Here is a 13,940-nt window from a genome sequence, read left to right on the forward strand (position 1 = left end):
AATCGTGATATTTTCGAAATGATCGACGAATTTGTTCACCTTGGTAAGTCAGTGACATGTGAGTCATGAAGTAAAAACTAAAAACTATGGACTATGTAGCCAACTTGTGATCTATAAAATGCTAATTCTCCCAGTGATAGTCTACAACCACGAAACGCGAATGTTGAAAAAGAGCGACCGACTAGATCTTGGCATTTTTAGGCGTAAGATCCTGCGATCAATTCTGGGCGGCATATTAGAAGAATGTGGTGCAGGCGCGTAAACAACGAAATTTATCAAGTATATTTACAAAGATGCGGATATTGTGAAACGACTAAAGCACGGCAGGCTATAGTGGGCTGAGACCAATGAAAACAAAATTCAGCAGAGAACCCGACTGAGGTCGTCAACTTCGGGGCAGACCCCGTACCCGCTGGATGAGCGCTGTTGACGGGGGTGCTAGAACAGCGGGTGTTGGGGCGACTGGAGAGTGGCAGCCGAAGAATGAGAAGCGTGGTGACGACTCCTAAATTCGGCCCAGTTTTGATAAGCGGATTGTCGACGAAAAAGTAAGTAAAGTAAGGAGCCACTTTACTACATGTTTTTGGCTTTTCTAGCTTCAGCCATTAGTTTGATATCCAACTTTTTACAAGATATAATGGCGGATGGCAAAATCCGTATTTGTAATATTTTTGAACAACATTTTTGACATGTTTACATCGCACATTTTCTTTCTGCACGATCTCGCATCAAAAACGGAAGCCGAAAGGAACGTATAGAAAACATATGATGATCGATGTTAATAGAAACATCAAAAATGCGGTTCAAGTATTGTGCCGTGCAGCAACTTTACGAGTCCTACGCAAATTTGTATTTTAATAATAATTATCCTGTACTTGCCAATCACGTTGCCAATACATTGAAAATATCAAGGGTAAGTCGCTGACTACATTTCGTTCACCTCATTCATAGAAAAATTTTTCAGTCTGTGCCTTACTGTGACGCCGAGAGGTGCTGATCGTGTGAAACCTCCCAGGTAACCAATAAGCATTTCCAATGCAATTTAAATGCAAGCCAATAAGCATTTAAGTTGCCTTAAATGCTACCTAAATGCTATTTTGGCAAAATATGCGGCTACTTTACTGCTAGCCCTCTTATAGTGCTGACAATGCTTATTTGCAGCTAGTTACCGACAAGAAGAATTTAAATAGAATTGTGGATGCCAATTTACAACAGTTATGCAGTCAAAAGGCTGATAAACAACAACCTGCAGTATAAAACGCCAGGGATGCTAATAAACGACTGATTTACTGCTTACTTTAATGCTTATTGGTTACCTGGGCTGTCAAACTCGGCTGCGCCCAGCCAGACTCTTTTGATCGTTTTGACAAAAACAAACATTGGCATGGCTGTCAATTTCTAACATTTCAAAAGTAAAAAAGGTGGGCCACAGTGTGCCATAAACTGTGAAATGAATAATGTACCGCAATTGCAATCAATGAGGTAAGCTGTTCTCTAAACTGAGCCTGCCACAATGTTCTAAGCGGCGTACCCTTGGAAAATATGCTTGTCAAGGAGGGGTACAGAGCGGAGGCAATAGACCAAATCAAGGTGACGTCATCTGGCAGATACTGGCGCCCTTGTTTACAAACAGACCGCAGAATCCAAAAAAGTTTCACCTGTTTAAACGGCAAGTTTGTTGTTTAAACCGAGTTTAACCAGCATTAGGACTAAATTTAAAAGCCAATATGCCTGTAAACCAAGGGGTCGGACACTCAGCACATAGTGCCCCGGCACTGCAGAGATATCAAGCGGCACTCCTCTAAAGCCTTATAAAAATAACATTTATAGGGCGTTACACACGTCCGGTTCAATTTTACATATGAAATGGGAGCACTGCCAGTTGTCAAAATCATTTCGCACGGTTGCCAGATCTATCAGATTTTAACGAATTTACCAAATCTTGCAGTTCGGCACTTTCGGTACAGCACCGGCACAGTTCGGCTCGTTTCAAGTCGCCTAACATAAAAACGGCTGTGCCGAGTGACCGACCCCTTGCTGTAAACTGTTAAAACACACGCTACATTCGCTATAAACGAAAAGGAAAATTTTCCAAAACATAAACAAGGGCGCCAGTATCTGTCAATTGACGGTATGATGATTTGATCTATAAGGAAAAACTGGTGGTTTAAGCTGGAATCACACTAACCGTCAGCGAACATCATCGGCAACGTATCGTAACGGAACGTCAGTAATGGTCGCATCATGCATTTTCAATGAGCGCATTCACATCACGACACACGAGTGCCTTGACCTTGGCCTTGACGTTCCGGAAAGAGCGCGGAAAAAAATGAAAGTGCAATCTTTAGTTCAGTGTATCAATAATTGACGCAATCACATCGGTATGTCAATTGACACTCTCGCACCGTGCATCGTGTTGATAAACAAACAGCGCGCATGCACTTTGTTTGACATTTTCTTTCTTATCATCGAGCTGAGTCGAGCCTTCGCCGTGCAGTAGTGATCTGTAGTTGTTTTGTTGGAAAATGTAATTAAGCCTAATTTACCATCATCAGTTGCTAATTTTCGCAGCAAGTTTTACGCAGAAACATTTTTACCACTTCTGACCAACAAGTGACGAGTTAACAATTCACCTGCAGCATTCAAGATGGTTATTTCACTAAATCGTAAGGTGCACAGCTCGAATAATCCGCTTGTGTTTTTAGATATACAAATTGGCAAAGAGCACGGTAAGCTGAACGTTGTTGCTCAGTTGAAATTTTCGTAGAATAATTGTTCTATTTTTCTCTCCCAGTTGGACGGCTACTTATCGAATTGCGTGCCGATGTCGTTCCGCGGACTGCAGAAAACTTTCGTGCACTTTGCACCGGAGAAAAAGGCACTTCCAAAAGCGGAATCCGTTTGCACTACAAAGGTAGCAAATTTCATAAAGTAAAATCCCTGTTCATGTCACAAGGCGGGGATATTGTCAATTTCGATGGTTCCGGCGGTGAAAGTATTTACGGAAAGACGTTCGAAGATGAAAATTTTTCATTGCTGGTATCTTTTTTGAATAATCGCCTTAGTTTGTTACTATTGAGTGATTTTTGCAGCACGAAGACGGTGCCGTTAGTATGGTAAACTTGAGCAAAGCAAACACAAACAACTCACAGTTTTTCATTACATCTGGCGAGTGTCCGCATCTGAATGGAACTAATGTAGTTGTCGGCTATGTTATCAGAGGAATAGGTGTTATCGGTGAAATGGAGAGATGTACCACAGACGAAGGTCAGCCAACGGACGACATTGTAATTGTGAACTGCGGCCAGATTGCACCAGGTGCCGATTGGGGTCTTAATGACGAAGACGAAACAGAGGATAAATTACCACCATTTCCGAAAGATTGGAACCAATTTGAAAAAGATTTCACGGTATGCCTGATCTACATGCTTAACATCTGTTTTTCATTCTAATTTAAACCTATATTTTGATCAGATTTCAGAAATGCTAGTCGAATTGAACTGCATTAAAATGGCTGGAAATTATTTCTTCAAGCAACAAAGATGGATTGAGGCAGCTCGTCGTTATAAGAAAGCTGGACGATATTTCGATTTCTTTAACAATAAAATTCGCTTTATCGAGGATCGACCAAAGTTGGAGCAATTTCAACTGGTAAATTACCTGAATCAGGCGGCAGTACAGCTTAAGCTGAACCTCAACGAAGATGCAGTGCACGCATGCACTGCGGCATTGGGTATCGACCCGGGCAACTCCAAGGCTCTGTTCCGGCGAGGTATAGCACACAATAAACTAAAAAATTACGAAAAGGCAATTGACGACCTCAGACAGGTGGTGGAACGTATACCCAACGATAAGCTGATTCTTAACGAGTATACAAGGGCTAAGAGCAATCTGGGTGATTACAGAGCGCAGCAGAGGATTGCGTTGTCGAATATGTTTAAGTAGATTTTCGAACCTACCTCTTAGTTGTAGAAAATATTATTGTTAGTTGACAAAGTATGGGTGTCTATGAATGTGGCATTAAATGTTATGTACGAAATTTTGTTTGAACTTTCCCAAATTTTGTTAAAAATTTTCACAAATATAAATCCGAACCAGAGACATTCTAGAGCAGTTTCGTAACCAACTTCTAAAAAAAATGGAAATATCATAGCAATTGCCACCACGAGGTTCCAAATTATCCAGAAAAACTAAAAAATCCTTGTATAGCTCAACCGGCATCTAAATATGCAGACCTACGTCTTATGAGACAAGGAGCTATGGTGTCAAGGTGTCATTCCAAAAACCATTTGCGGTTTTAAGCGCTAATCTCAGCGATTTTCTGATGAATTTTGAATATTTTTGCACTAATTGAAAGAAATCTTCACGACTGCTATATGGTCTCCGAGAACACACGATACAAAGATGAACCAACTGGTTGCTGTGGATTGACCACTACCAGTAGCAACAAGATTACCCCAGGTAACACAAGACCGTAATAGAAAGATCACATTAAGTCGTATGCATGTCAATATCACATTGGAATTGCATATAGTGATTAAAGCACAGAAAACAAATTAACAGGCTCGAAGGAGGTAATCGATTTTTTGTGTGTAAAATCTGTCGGTAGCGCCCTCCAGAAATAGTTTGCCAAACGCATCAAAAAATTTCCATGTACCTTTATCAATATTTCTTTGTGCTGGAGTTACATAGCAGCGATGGCAGCGACATCAAAATTTAGTTTGCCACTTACTGCTCGAGGGGTGCTCTATTGAAGGATTACTCGTAGATTACATAAAAACCTTTTACACACTTTTTGTCGATTACCTGGTAGTCTGTTCTCTGTGATTAAATTATGTCAAAACGAAGTAAACTATTTTACTGTAGTACGTGTCCTCATATACAACTCATGATTGCCAATTATGCAGATGATTGTAATAATAAGTTATAATTTGATCATATATTCAGGAGCATTAACCTGTGCATTCTAAATACTGCTGTATACATGCAAGATAGAATTACAAATGAATGTAAAATTTTTCGCATGGTTTAGTGCCTCTACTAACTTTAATACTTATATGTTCAAGCAATGAACAATACGGTATGAAATTGGGAAGGCAAACAAGAAAGCGACCAACATAGCTCTTGCCATCTCAAGCCCCAGCCTAGCGCCTCCACGTGGCCATATCCGGTAATGCTCTATTGAGTAGCCACGAGTAGCTAAGGTACTTAGAAGGTACGATGCTGCGTGATTCCCGGCTGCCTGATTTCAAAGCCGCGATTTTGGTAGACGGCTGTGCCACATGGGCTTGTTAGCAGGTAAGCCTAATATGTCATTCTAATGATTTCTTTCGTTTTAGCTTAACAAGCACTTTATACTGTTGATGAAATCTTTGGCTGTGACAAGTTTAAATAATGCACATGGATATCAGAAGGAAACTCGAGCAAACTAAAACATGATGTCGCAACCATCGCTTATATGTAACTCCAGCATAAAGTTATATTGGTAACGGAACATATATTTCATTTTGATGCGTTTATCAAACTACTTTTTGACGGTGCCACCGGCAGGTTTGACACACCAAAAATCGATTACTTTCTTCCAGCCTGTTAGGTGTTAGTCTGTTCTCTGTGGTATTACCTCTATTACACTGTAATTAAAATACGATTGGCTCTCCCCTTGAGAGCAGCCGGCTGTCAGAATTCGTCCTAAAATAACGTAAACAAATCACTCACACACAGTCAAAGCAGCTGCCACATATCGATTTGCATTTTCAAACTGCATTTTAAATGTGTATTCTGTGCATTTTGTACGTCATCTACGATTAGGCAGTGAATGTTTCGATAAGCAAAAGTTGTTCTATTTAATGATAGCAATAGGCTTTCTGAAAGCGCAACAAGCAATTTTCGGTTTCACAGCTGTGCTACTCGAGTAGAGTTTCATTGCAAATTAGTTTTGCCTGCGATATCAGCGAAAGTCATGAATCGACCTGTTAAGTTTGTTTTCTGCTTAGTGGCAGTCTAGGAGGTAGGAGCAGTGTCGTTTGCGGTTCATATTCAATTCGGTCTGTTGCTGCTTAGTATTGAGCCATAAAGTGATGACGTAGAGCATGCAGTCTGAAGGAGTTTGACAAAATTTCGTTATTATCGTTTGAAATCTGGTTGCAAGTCAATCTCGATAAGAGCATATCGAAAGCGATTGGTTCAACGTGCAACCTGGTAAGTTGGGATTCGATGTTTTGCAAAAAATATCAGTCTGATATTATTTCCACATATGACAAAATGGCTGTGATGGCCGCAAAAAAGGCACTGAATAATCAAATTAACTAGTGCGTTGTTCGAATTTGACCCTTAGCAATAACTTCGATAGGCTATCGGACGACAATTAGCGATGGCCAGGTTTCGCTGACTTAACTTTGGGCTGACGAGTTTGGCCGCTTGAAAGGCCATTATCCTGCACGAAAAGCAACAGTAAGTGCAAAGCTAGGCATATTGTTGAGTTGCAACAATGGAATTCGCCGAATTGATACGAACACCCAAACTGGATGGTGTTTTGCTGTACGAGCAGCTTAAGCGTGAACAAATTGACGGAACGCTTTGCATTACCGGCCATCATTTGATACTGAGCACTCGACGGGAAGGAGCGCGTGAGCTGTGGGTAAGTTCTGTTGCCACCAGTTACTAGCATATGGTTAACTAGAAAAAGACATTTTCGAATAACCAGATTTGGTGCTATTATCAAACTTTTGTGTAATGTTCTCTTGTTAAAAATATGGATGCTTTCATACGAATTTTCTTTGTTTCTGCAATAATATAGCACGGTTTTCTCTTTTTTTTTTAGCTTCTGCATCAGAATGTCGATATTGTTGAACGCAAACCGTGCGTTATCAACAACGTCTTGGAGGGCGGAACAATAATTCTGAAGTGCAAAGATCTGCGGATCATTCAGCTAAAGATCAGTTCTCCGCAAGAATATTTTAACGTTTCTAACTCCATTGAGCAGTTGTCGAATCTGGAGGAAACGAAGAAACTCTATCCTTTCTTCTATATTCCTATGTACAACGTGATGCAGGATGGTCATACGGAATACTCAGTAGAGACTGAGTTTGCTAAGCTACTCGCCACTGATGAATGGCGATTAACCAGTGTGAATCAGGACTTTCGTGTGTGCCCATCCTACGGGTCTCGATTGGTAGTGCAAAAGTCTATATCGGACGAGCAAATCATTCAGTCTGCTGCCTTTCGTGATGGCGGCCGGTTTCCGCTGTTAGCCTACAAACATACAAACGGTGCCGTGTTGTTTCGGTGCTCGCAGCCTCTGTCCGGCCCAGGAGTAAAGCGGTGCCGAGCGGATGAAGCCATTCTGAACGCCGCGGTCGAGCCGGGCGGCAAAAAAGGTTGCATCTTCGACACGTGGGGTAAGAGTAAAAGCACCAACACCGAAGTCGAACCTCACTATCCGCAGTGGAGAGTTTACAGCCGGCCTGTTGGAGCGCTGGCATCTATTTCGGCACTTTTAGATAGTTTTGTGAAATTGATGGAAGCGTGCAACGACGTTAACTCTAGCACAGATCGGTGGCTGTCGCGGTTGGAGAATTCCGGCTGGCTCAGCTACGTGTTGAACGCGATTAACGTTTCCTGCGTTGTAGCGCAGTGCCTTGCTCTGGAGACGGTACCGGTTGCGGTTCACGGTGGAAAAGGTCTTGATATACCGCTGGTAATTACATCGGTGGCGCAGATTATTCTAAATCCAGACTGTCGGACAATAAAAGGGTAAGTGGAAACATAATTTTATGATTATCTTTGTGCTCACCTATTGGTAGACTTTAAAGTGTATGTATTGAAAATTATTTTGAAATTTTGATCTTTCAAAAGTTTATTGAATATCAACTATAGTAATGTTTTTGAATGTAACAATTTTTGTCCTCTAAAAGTGGAATAAAATGTGCTAAATGCCCCTAAAAGTTTTCATCCAAAAATGCATTGTAAATCTAAATGTAAATTCTGCGTCAATTTTTTCTTAGTAATAAACTTTAAAAGGCATGAAATAATGGTTATCCCCAGAATATTCAAAATCTCTAGGTTGTTGAATTGGTCAACATATTCAATAGAATAAAAATTTATTGTGTAGAGATAGACTGCCATCTTGGAAATTGAGATTGCGGAAAATATTTTTCTAAAGCCTAAATTACTTGAGGCGAATTTGCTGGCTGCTGGCAGCGAGCTTGCAAGCTGATTGTAAACTTGTCCAGTGTCATTTGATCTACTTATTAAATATTAATGTTAAATGTTGTTTCATTATACATCTTAATTTCCTATACAATTTAAATTTTAAATATTTAAAGTTAGGTATATGAAAAGATGAAAAAATATAACACTGTAATAGTTCGGGACAATTTTTAGCCCAATCTGAAGCGCGGAATGTTCGAAAAAAAAATTGGTGGTGCCAATCGACGTTTACGGTTATGTTTGGGTTCGTAAAATATTTACCGAATGTTCAGCTGCTCAGATTTCAGTAAAATTTTACCGAACTCGGTACTTAAGTGCGGTGTCACTTGTTGCAAAATGAAATTAAACCCCCCCTCCCATGGGGCAGGATGGGCACATGTTTAAAAAATGAATTATTTGCTTGATGTCGTTTCCAGTGATGGCACAATCACCTTGACTCAATTCACATTCATTTGACGGTACTGTCTCATAGACTAATCTCAAGTTTTTTAGTTTTGACCTTGAAATGCGGTCATACATAGGGGAAATAAGGGAGACTTGATCCCCATTTTGTTTTATGTATATTTCTCAAAAGTCCACTAGAAAAAAAACCTTGGTTTTCAATTTTTCGGGAGTTTACAATACAGCTTACTACCCACAATTTATTAGTTAGTGATACGTAGCGCTAAGCAAAAGATATGGGATATTTTGGAAAGTACCGAAAATTGTACATATTCAAAATATGCGGGAGACTTGATCCCCAATTTAGGCACAATTGATCCATTTACAAATATATATTGTTAAAGCGCAAGTTTTATTTGGAAGTTTTATTAAAATATGCTTAGTTCATGTAGTATCATTATTCAGTGTACAACAGTTTAATTCAAAAGAAAAAAAGGAGTTAGAAATCGTTAAGTGCATCGATCTGTAAAAGTATAGCTTTGGACATCTTTTATAATTTGCGACGAGAACTTTTTCGTTCGGTTTTAATTTATCATATCTGATATCAAAATATCAGAGATATATTGCAAATGTTTAATCGGCCAGGCCAACTGTGAAGTACTGCCGCAAAGACGATTATAAGAAATAAATCTTGTGTGAATACATACATACATTTCAAAATCAACAGGGGAAGAAGAGACAGGGACGTCTCGTACCAACCGTTTCTGATTAACTATAAATTTGTTTCGTTGGGAGTATCTTTGCTAATAAAGGTTAAGTGATACTCCGGACCCTCGGGGATGAACTTATGGCATTAACCAAAGTCAGGCTGCAATAGGCCAAGGTTATAGCGCCTTTTTTCGCTCTCTGAAAGTAGATACATTCCATCTACCTACCTACTGAATATATATTGGCATCATTTTAATTATTTAGTAAAAGAATAAAATTTAGGAATAATAAAATCTATGAATGCAGAAAAATCAAATAGATAAACAAGTCAAGTTATAAAACGACCTCACCGGCATTTGCTTCTCCGTTCGTTCCATTAAATCAAATTTGAAAGACAGTTTGAAGACCTCTTCGAAAGCTAGGCTTTGGGTTGGCAGGATTTCATAAACCGCAAAAGTCACTACCGTATGCACGAGCGTAAATTCGGACCGATTTCAGTAACGGTTGAGGCCAGTAACTCCATCTACATAACTTGTTTGTCACAATTCGTTATATTAAATAATTTTTCACAAACTGTAAGAAAATTTTTCTTGTGTTTGTCTGATTCACATGCGGATGAACTGACCCTATACCAAAACTGTGTCTGTCCTAACCCTACATGTATTTGATTGGCTAAGCCTTGAAAATTGTTATTTTGACTTACATTTGTTCCAAACAAAACTATAGTACTTATGGTAGCCGGCAACGCTTGAGTAGGAGTTGGTCACTAACCAAATTGCCGGGCAACGGGGTACGTTGGGCGGACGCGGCGATAAACTGCGAGGGTAGCGGGTTTCTTGTCGAACTCGAAGCCATATCGATTGCCTGGTTTCTGACTCCTGCGTACTGGCCCGCCAACAGGTCACATCGCATTCGCCATGCCTCCTTCTCCATTTGCAGCTTCCTTTTTTCGTACTCCATTTTGCGCTCTAATTCCATCTCACATAGAACAAATAATGCCTGTTGTTCTTTCAGTAGCTCAAGGTTAAGTTTCGTCCGCTCTGCCATTGGGTCAGACACAACCGTTTCCTTGCGTGCGGTTGGTGCTGGTTCACTGGTTGAGGTTAGAATGGTTGCGGAACTCGTTATCGTAGGATTCTTAGACGCGTCACTCCCGGTACAATTGGTACACTTCCAATGTTCCTCTTTCACCCGTCGTCGAACCCCACACATCCATAGTGATACCATCCACCACATTCGCCTTCGCACTGGACCATATGGTCGATATTATTGGCCAGGCTGTAATTGCGGCAATCGAACCGTTTTGGCTCAGGCATTGTACTCCGAACAATGGCAAAATTCTTTAAAGATTTGTTGGGGATAGTTTCGGGCCACCTTTTAACAGCGTCGCAGATATGTTTGACACAGTTTTAAAGCTACAATTTATTAAATTCAATTAGTATTAGATTTTATATAAATGTATTAAATGCCTTACAATTTTGGTCTCTTCTATTTAACTACTATTCTGTCTGCTAACAAGTAAACTTTTAAGTATAACTATTATTAGAAACTGAGATTCGTAACCTCTTCCTTCTTTGCCTCGTGTATAAGAATGGATTAAGTGAACAAAATGGGGTATAATGTATCGTGGTATAATTGTGACGTTCGGCTGTCACCGACGTTAACCCTTTAACGGGTAAGACCGTCTGTAGACGACCTTCGCTTTTAAAGCTCCAGAGTCGCATACGAAATTTGTTTTTAATTGGCAATATGTGTTCAGAGCAAATTTCTTGACATTTTGATACATACTAATATCATAACATTCTGACCATGCGTTCAAAAGTTATCATCTTTCAAAAACCAAAATTCCGAAAAATTCCGAAAAAAATTAATGCGCGAATATTAACCTTTTTAACTTTTGAAGGAAAAGGACATCTAGAGCAAAATGATTGACCTACAAAGAATTTCTATGAGTAAATTTAATGCATTATTTTAATTTTGTAATATATCTGAATCGAAAAAATATCTGGGCAGAGCATTAGACATGAAAAAAGGAAAAGAGAAATTGGACTTTTTCTTACCTGGCGCTCCTCCAGATAATTATTTTTGCATGAAAATCAGAACTTAAGGTTTTTTTATGTGTACTTTCATGATAAAATAGTCATTAGCTTGATCACATCGTTTTCACGGTGTTGCCCGTTAGAGGGTTAAATGAGCAGGAGTGTTTGTCACTGCATTGATCTGTTAGGCAGACGCGTAGTGCCCCTAACACTTGCCTTTTCCCGTAGAGTACCGTCAATAAAATTTAATGTTTCATTACTTTTTGTCCTAATTTTTCGGTCCTCCTTAACAAACGGTCGTTGCCACTTGCCATAGTCAATGATCATTCCTAGGCTGTGTAATCCACAATGACTCTAATAAATGTTCCGTCTACGTTTTCTTTCAGACTGCAAGCCTTAATCGAACGGGAGTGGCTGCAGGGTGGCTATCCTTTCTCGACTCGTCACAAGCACTCGTGCTACACTCCGTCGGCGCAGCGACACAAAACTTCTAGCGCAACGTTTGTCCTCTTTTTGGACTGTGTCTTTCAACTGTACAATCAGTTTCCCTGTAGCTTCGAGTTCGACTCACGTTATCTGATAATGTTGTTCGAGCATAGCTACTGCAGCCAGTATGGCACTTTTCTGGGAGATTCGGAACGCGAACGCAGTGAACTGCGGGTACGGGAACGTACGACCAGTTTGTGGAGTTACATAAACCGACCGGAGATAATCGACACCTTGCTCAACCCGATGTACGTTCCGAATGCTTCGATAATCTGGCCTTCGGTGGCACCGCTCAGTATTATTCTCTGGTCGGAGATGTACACCCGTTGGGTGATCGATCAGAGCCAATCGCAGGCCACCCGAGACCGTATGCGGGCGATCATCAGCGACGAGAAGGAGCTGGAGAAACGGGCGAAAAAGCTGCGCCGGGAACTGGCCGAATTGCAGCGCGAATATCAGCAGCTAAAGCTGCTGGATGGTGAAGCGTTCGTGCCTGAAGAGGAGGATTACGACGATAACGAAATCGTTGACCGTAAGTAGATCACAATAACCGATGATGCCGGGAAGAAGAAACCTTCTCTCCGTAGCGTCAACAAAGACATACATATTTTAATCGCGAAACGTGACATTCCCGAAAAATTTTATGCAAACACATGACACTAATCAAAAACCCCAGCAGAAAGACAAAAAAAAACTAAATCGAACTTACTGAACGAAACATTTCAAGCGTCAATTTGGCTAATGTTAAGTCCTACGGCTCAGTAAAAAGGTAATGCAAGCTGAGTATACATACTAGTACACAGGCTAATCGCAATTATCGTATTAGGATAGGAAAATCAGTGCCCTCTGAGGTAGTTGAATCTACCCACCAATTGCCATTTTATACCTTTACCGTATGCATGTCAGCACCCACAGTACCATTCATATGCGTTGTTTTGTTGTTAAGAAAGTTGCTCAGTTAAACGATCTGTTCAACGCAGCAGTTTATTAAACACTAGTCATTTGATAAATACCTAGTTGATGATAAGTTACAATTTTATTGAGTGATAGATTTTAAGTACACATTCGCGGAGTTTTAATGAGTGTTAGATGAGCGGAAAGTTAAATCTTGAGCGGTGTTTAAAAGTAATTGTGGAAATAAGTTTCAATTTAAAAACACAATTGGGAATGAATATCTACCTGTCATGCAGAGACTTTTTACCTGTTAGTTACTATTTATGGTTAATTGAGCGTAGACAAAATTACCTTAATGTGACCTATGTCCAATTGTCCACGCATTTTAAAAATTGGACAATTTTCGTCTCTCCGTGCCCCAAGAGTTCAATCTAATGTTTGGTAGAAATTCGATTCTTAACAATTTTGAACGGAGTTGTATAAAATCATAGATAGCATATTATGCCATTATAGTAACGCGTTATGTCATCGATTATCCTTCGTGGTGTTCTGGTAAATTTTAGTTAAACATCATTTTAGTATTTTCCTGTTCTTCTATGTTGTAATGTATGCATTTGTTTGAGACTAATAACTCTACTGTCATTTTTCTATATCATTCCTGTTAAGCAGTTTGTTTTACTTTAGAAAGACTTTCATTTTGGAAATTGCAAGCTGATCAATTTCTTAATTCTTTATTTTCTTTGATCTCTTCAGTTAACATCTTGGTTGTCTGGAGTGATAACTAGGCATTGGCACCATACTAAGCGATTTCAACTTTACCATTGATCGAGTAGCAACTAGCATTCATTTCAATTCTTTCAAGTTACAGACGAGATGGTTATACGCTTTTTTTAACTTACGGTTGGAGAGCCAAGTTGAATCGAATTCATTGTATAAAATTCAACTTAATGCTACCTGTCTGTATGGTACTTATGCTAATTCAGCGATCGAACCTATACCGATCGCGCAATGAAACTTTTATAATAACAAGTCATCAAAAAATATGTCGCAGCATATTGCAGTAACAGTATGCCATGGTGATTACCTCGAGTGCCACGATAACTTTATTCCCAATAAGTTTAAGTGTTGGACCTCCTGGTTCAACAATCGTCTGATATTGCAAATTCCTGAACGTCAAAATTGCCCTCGTGGTTGATAATATTGGATTGTTGCCGGAAGCTCATC

The 13,940-nt window shown here is 39.8% G+C and overlaps 2 protein-coding genes across 2 annotated transcripts; both read left to right on the forward strand.

Annotated features, from left to right (window-relative positions):
• The first annotated feature begins 2,514 nt into the window (after positions 1-2,514).
• Positions 2,515-4,030, forward strand: LOC128744722 (peptidyl-prolyl cis-trans isomerase D). Its single transcript, XM_053841915.1, has 4 exons — positions 2,515-2,729; positions 2,795-3,039; positions 3,093-3,410; positions 3,475-4,030. Exons 1-4 carry the CDS (start codon positions 2,648-2,650, stop codon positions 3,943-3,945), a joined length of 1,116 nt encoding a protein of 371 aa, XP_053697890.1. The 5' UTR covers positions 2,515-2,647; the 3' UTR covers positions 3,946-4,030.
• Positions 4,031-5,888: 1,858 nt separating this feature from the next.
• Positions 5,889-13,348, forward strand: LOC128744721 (myotubularin-related protein 9). Its single transcript, XM_053841913.1, has 4 exons — positions 5,889-6,198; positions 6,335-6,637; positions 6,821-7,752; positions 11,723-13,348. The coding sequence occupies exons 2-4, from the start codon at positions 6,488-6,490 to the stop codon at positions 12,360-12,362; spliced, it is 1,722 nt and encodes a 573-aa protein (XP_053697888.1). The 5' UTR covers positions 5,889-6,198; positions 6,335-6,487; the 3' UTR covers positions 12,363-13,348.
• Positions 13,349-13,940: the final 592 nt, after the last annotated feature.

Source organism: Sabethes cyaneus, chromosome 3, assembly GCF_943734655.1.
Source record: "Sabethes cyaneus chromosome 3, idSabCyanKW18_F2, whole genome shotgun sequence".
NCBI classification, from domain to species: domain Eukaryota; kingdom Metazoa; phylum Arthropoda; class Insecta; order Diptera; family Culicidae; genus Sabethes; species Sabethes cyaneus.

Excerpts from the sequence above, each read along its gene's own strand:
- LOC128744722 (XM_053841915.1), top strand. The coding sequence starts at position 2,648 with ATGGTTATTTCACTAAATCGTAAGGTGCACAGCTCGAATAATCCGCTT. Across the intron at positions 3,040-3,092 it reads ATGAAAATTTTTCATTGCTG|CACGAAGACGGTGCCGTTAG; the intron begins GTATCTTTTTTG and ends TGATTTTTGCAG. Across the intron at positions 3,411-3,474 it reads AATTTGAAAAAGATTTCACG|ATTTCAGAAATGCTAGTCGA; the intron begins GTATGCCTGATC and ends TATTTTGATCAG.
- LOC128744721 (XM_053841913.1), top strand. The coding sequence starts at position 6,488 with ATGGAATTCGCCGAATTGATACGAACACCCAAACTGGATGGTGTTTTG. Across the intron at positions 6,638-6,820 it reads AAGGAGCGCGTGAGCTGTGG|CTTCTGCATCAGAATGTCGA; the intron begins GTAAGTTCTGTT and ends TTTTTTTTTTAG. Across the intron at positions 7,753-11,722 it reads GACTGTCGGACAATAAAAGG|ACTGCAAGCCTTAATCGAAC; the intron begins GTAAGTGGAAAC and ends GTTTTCTTTCAG.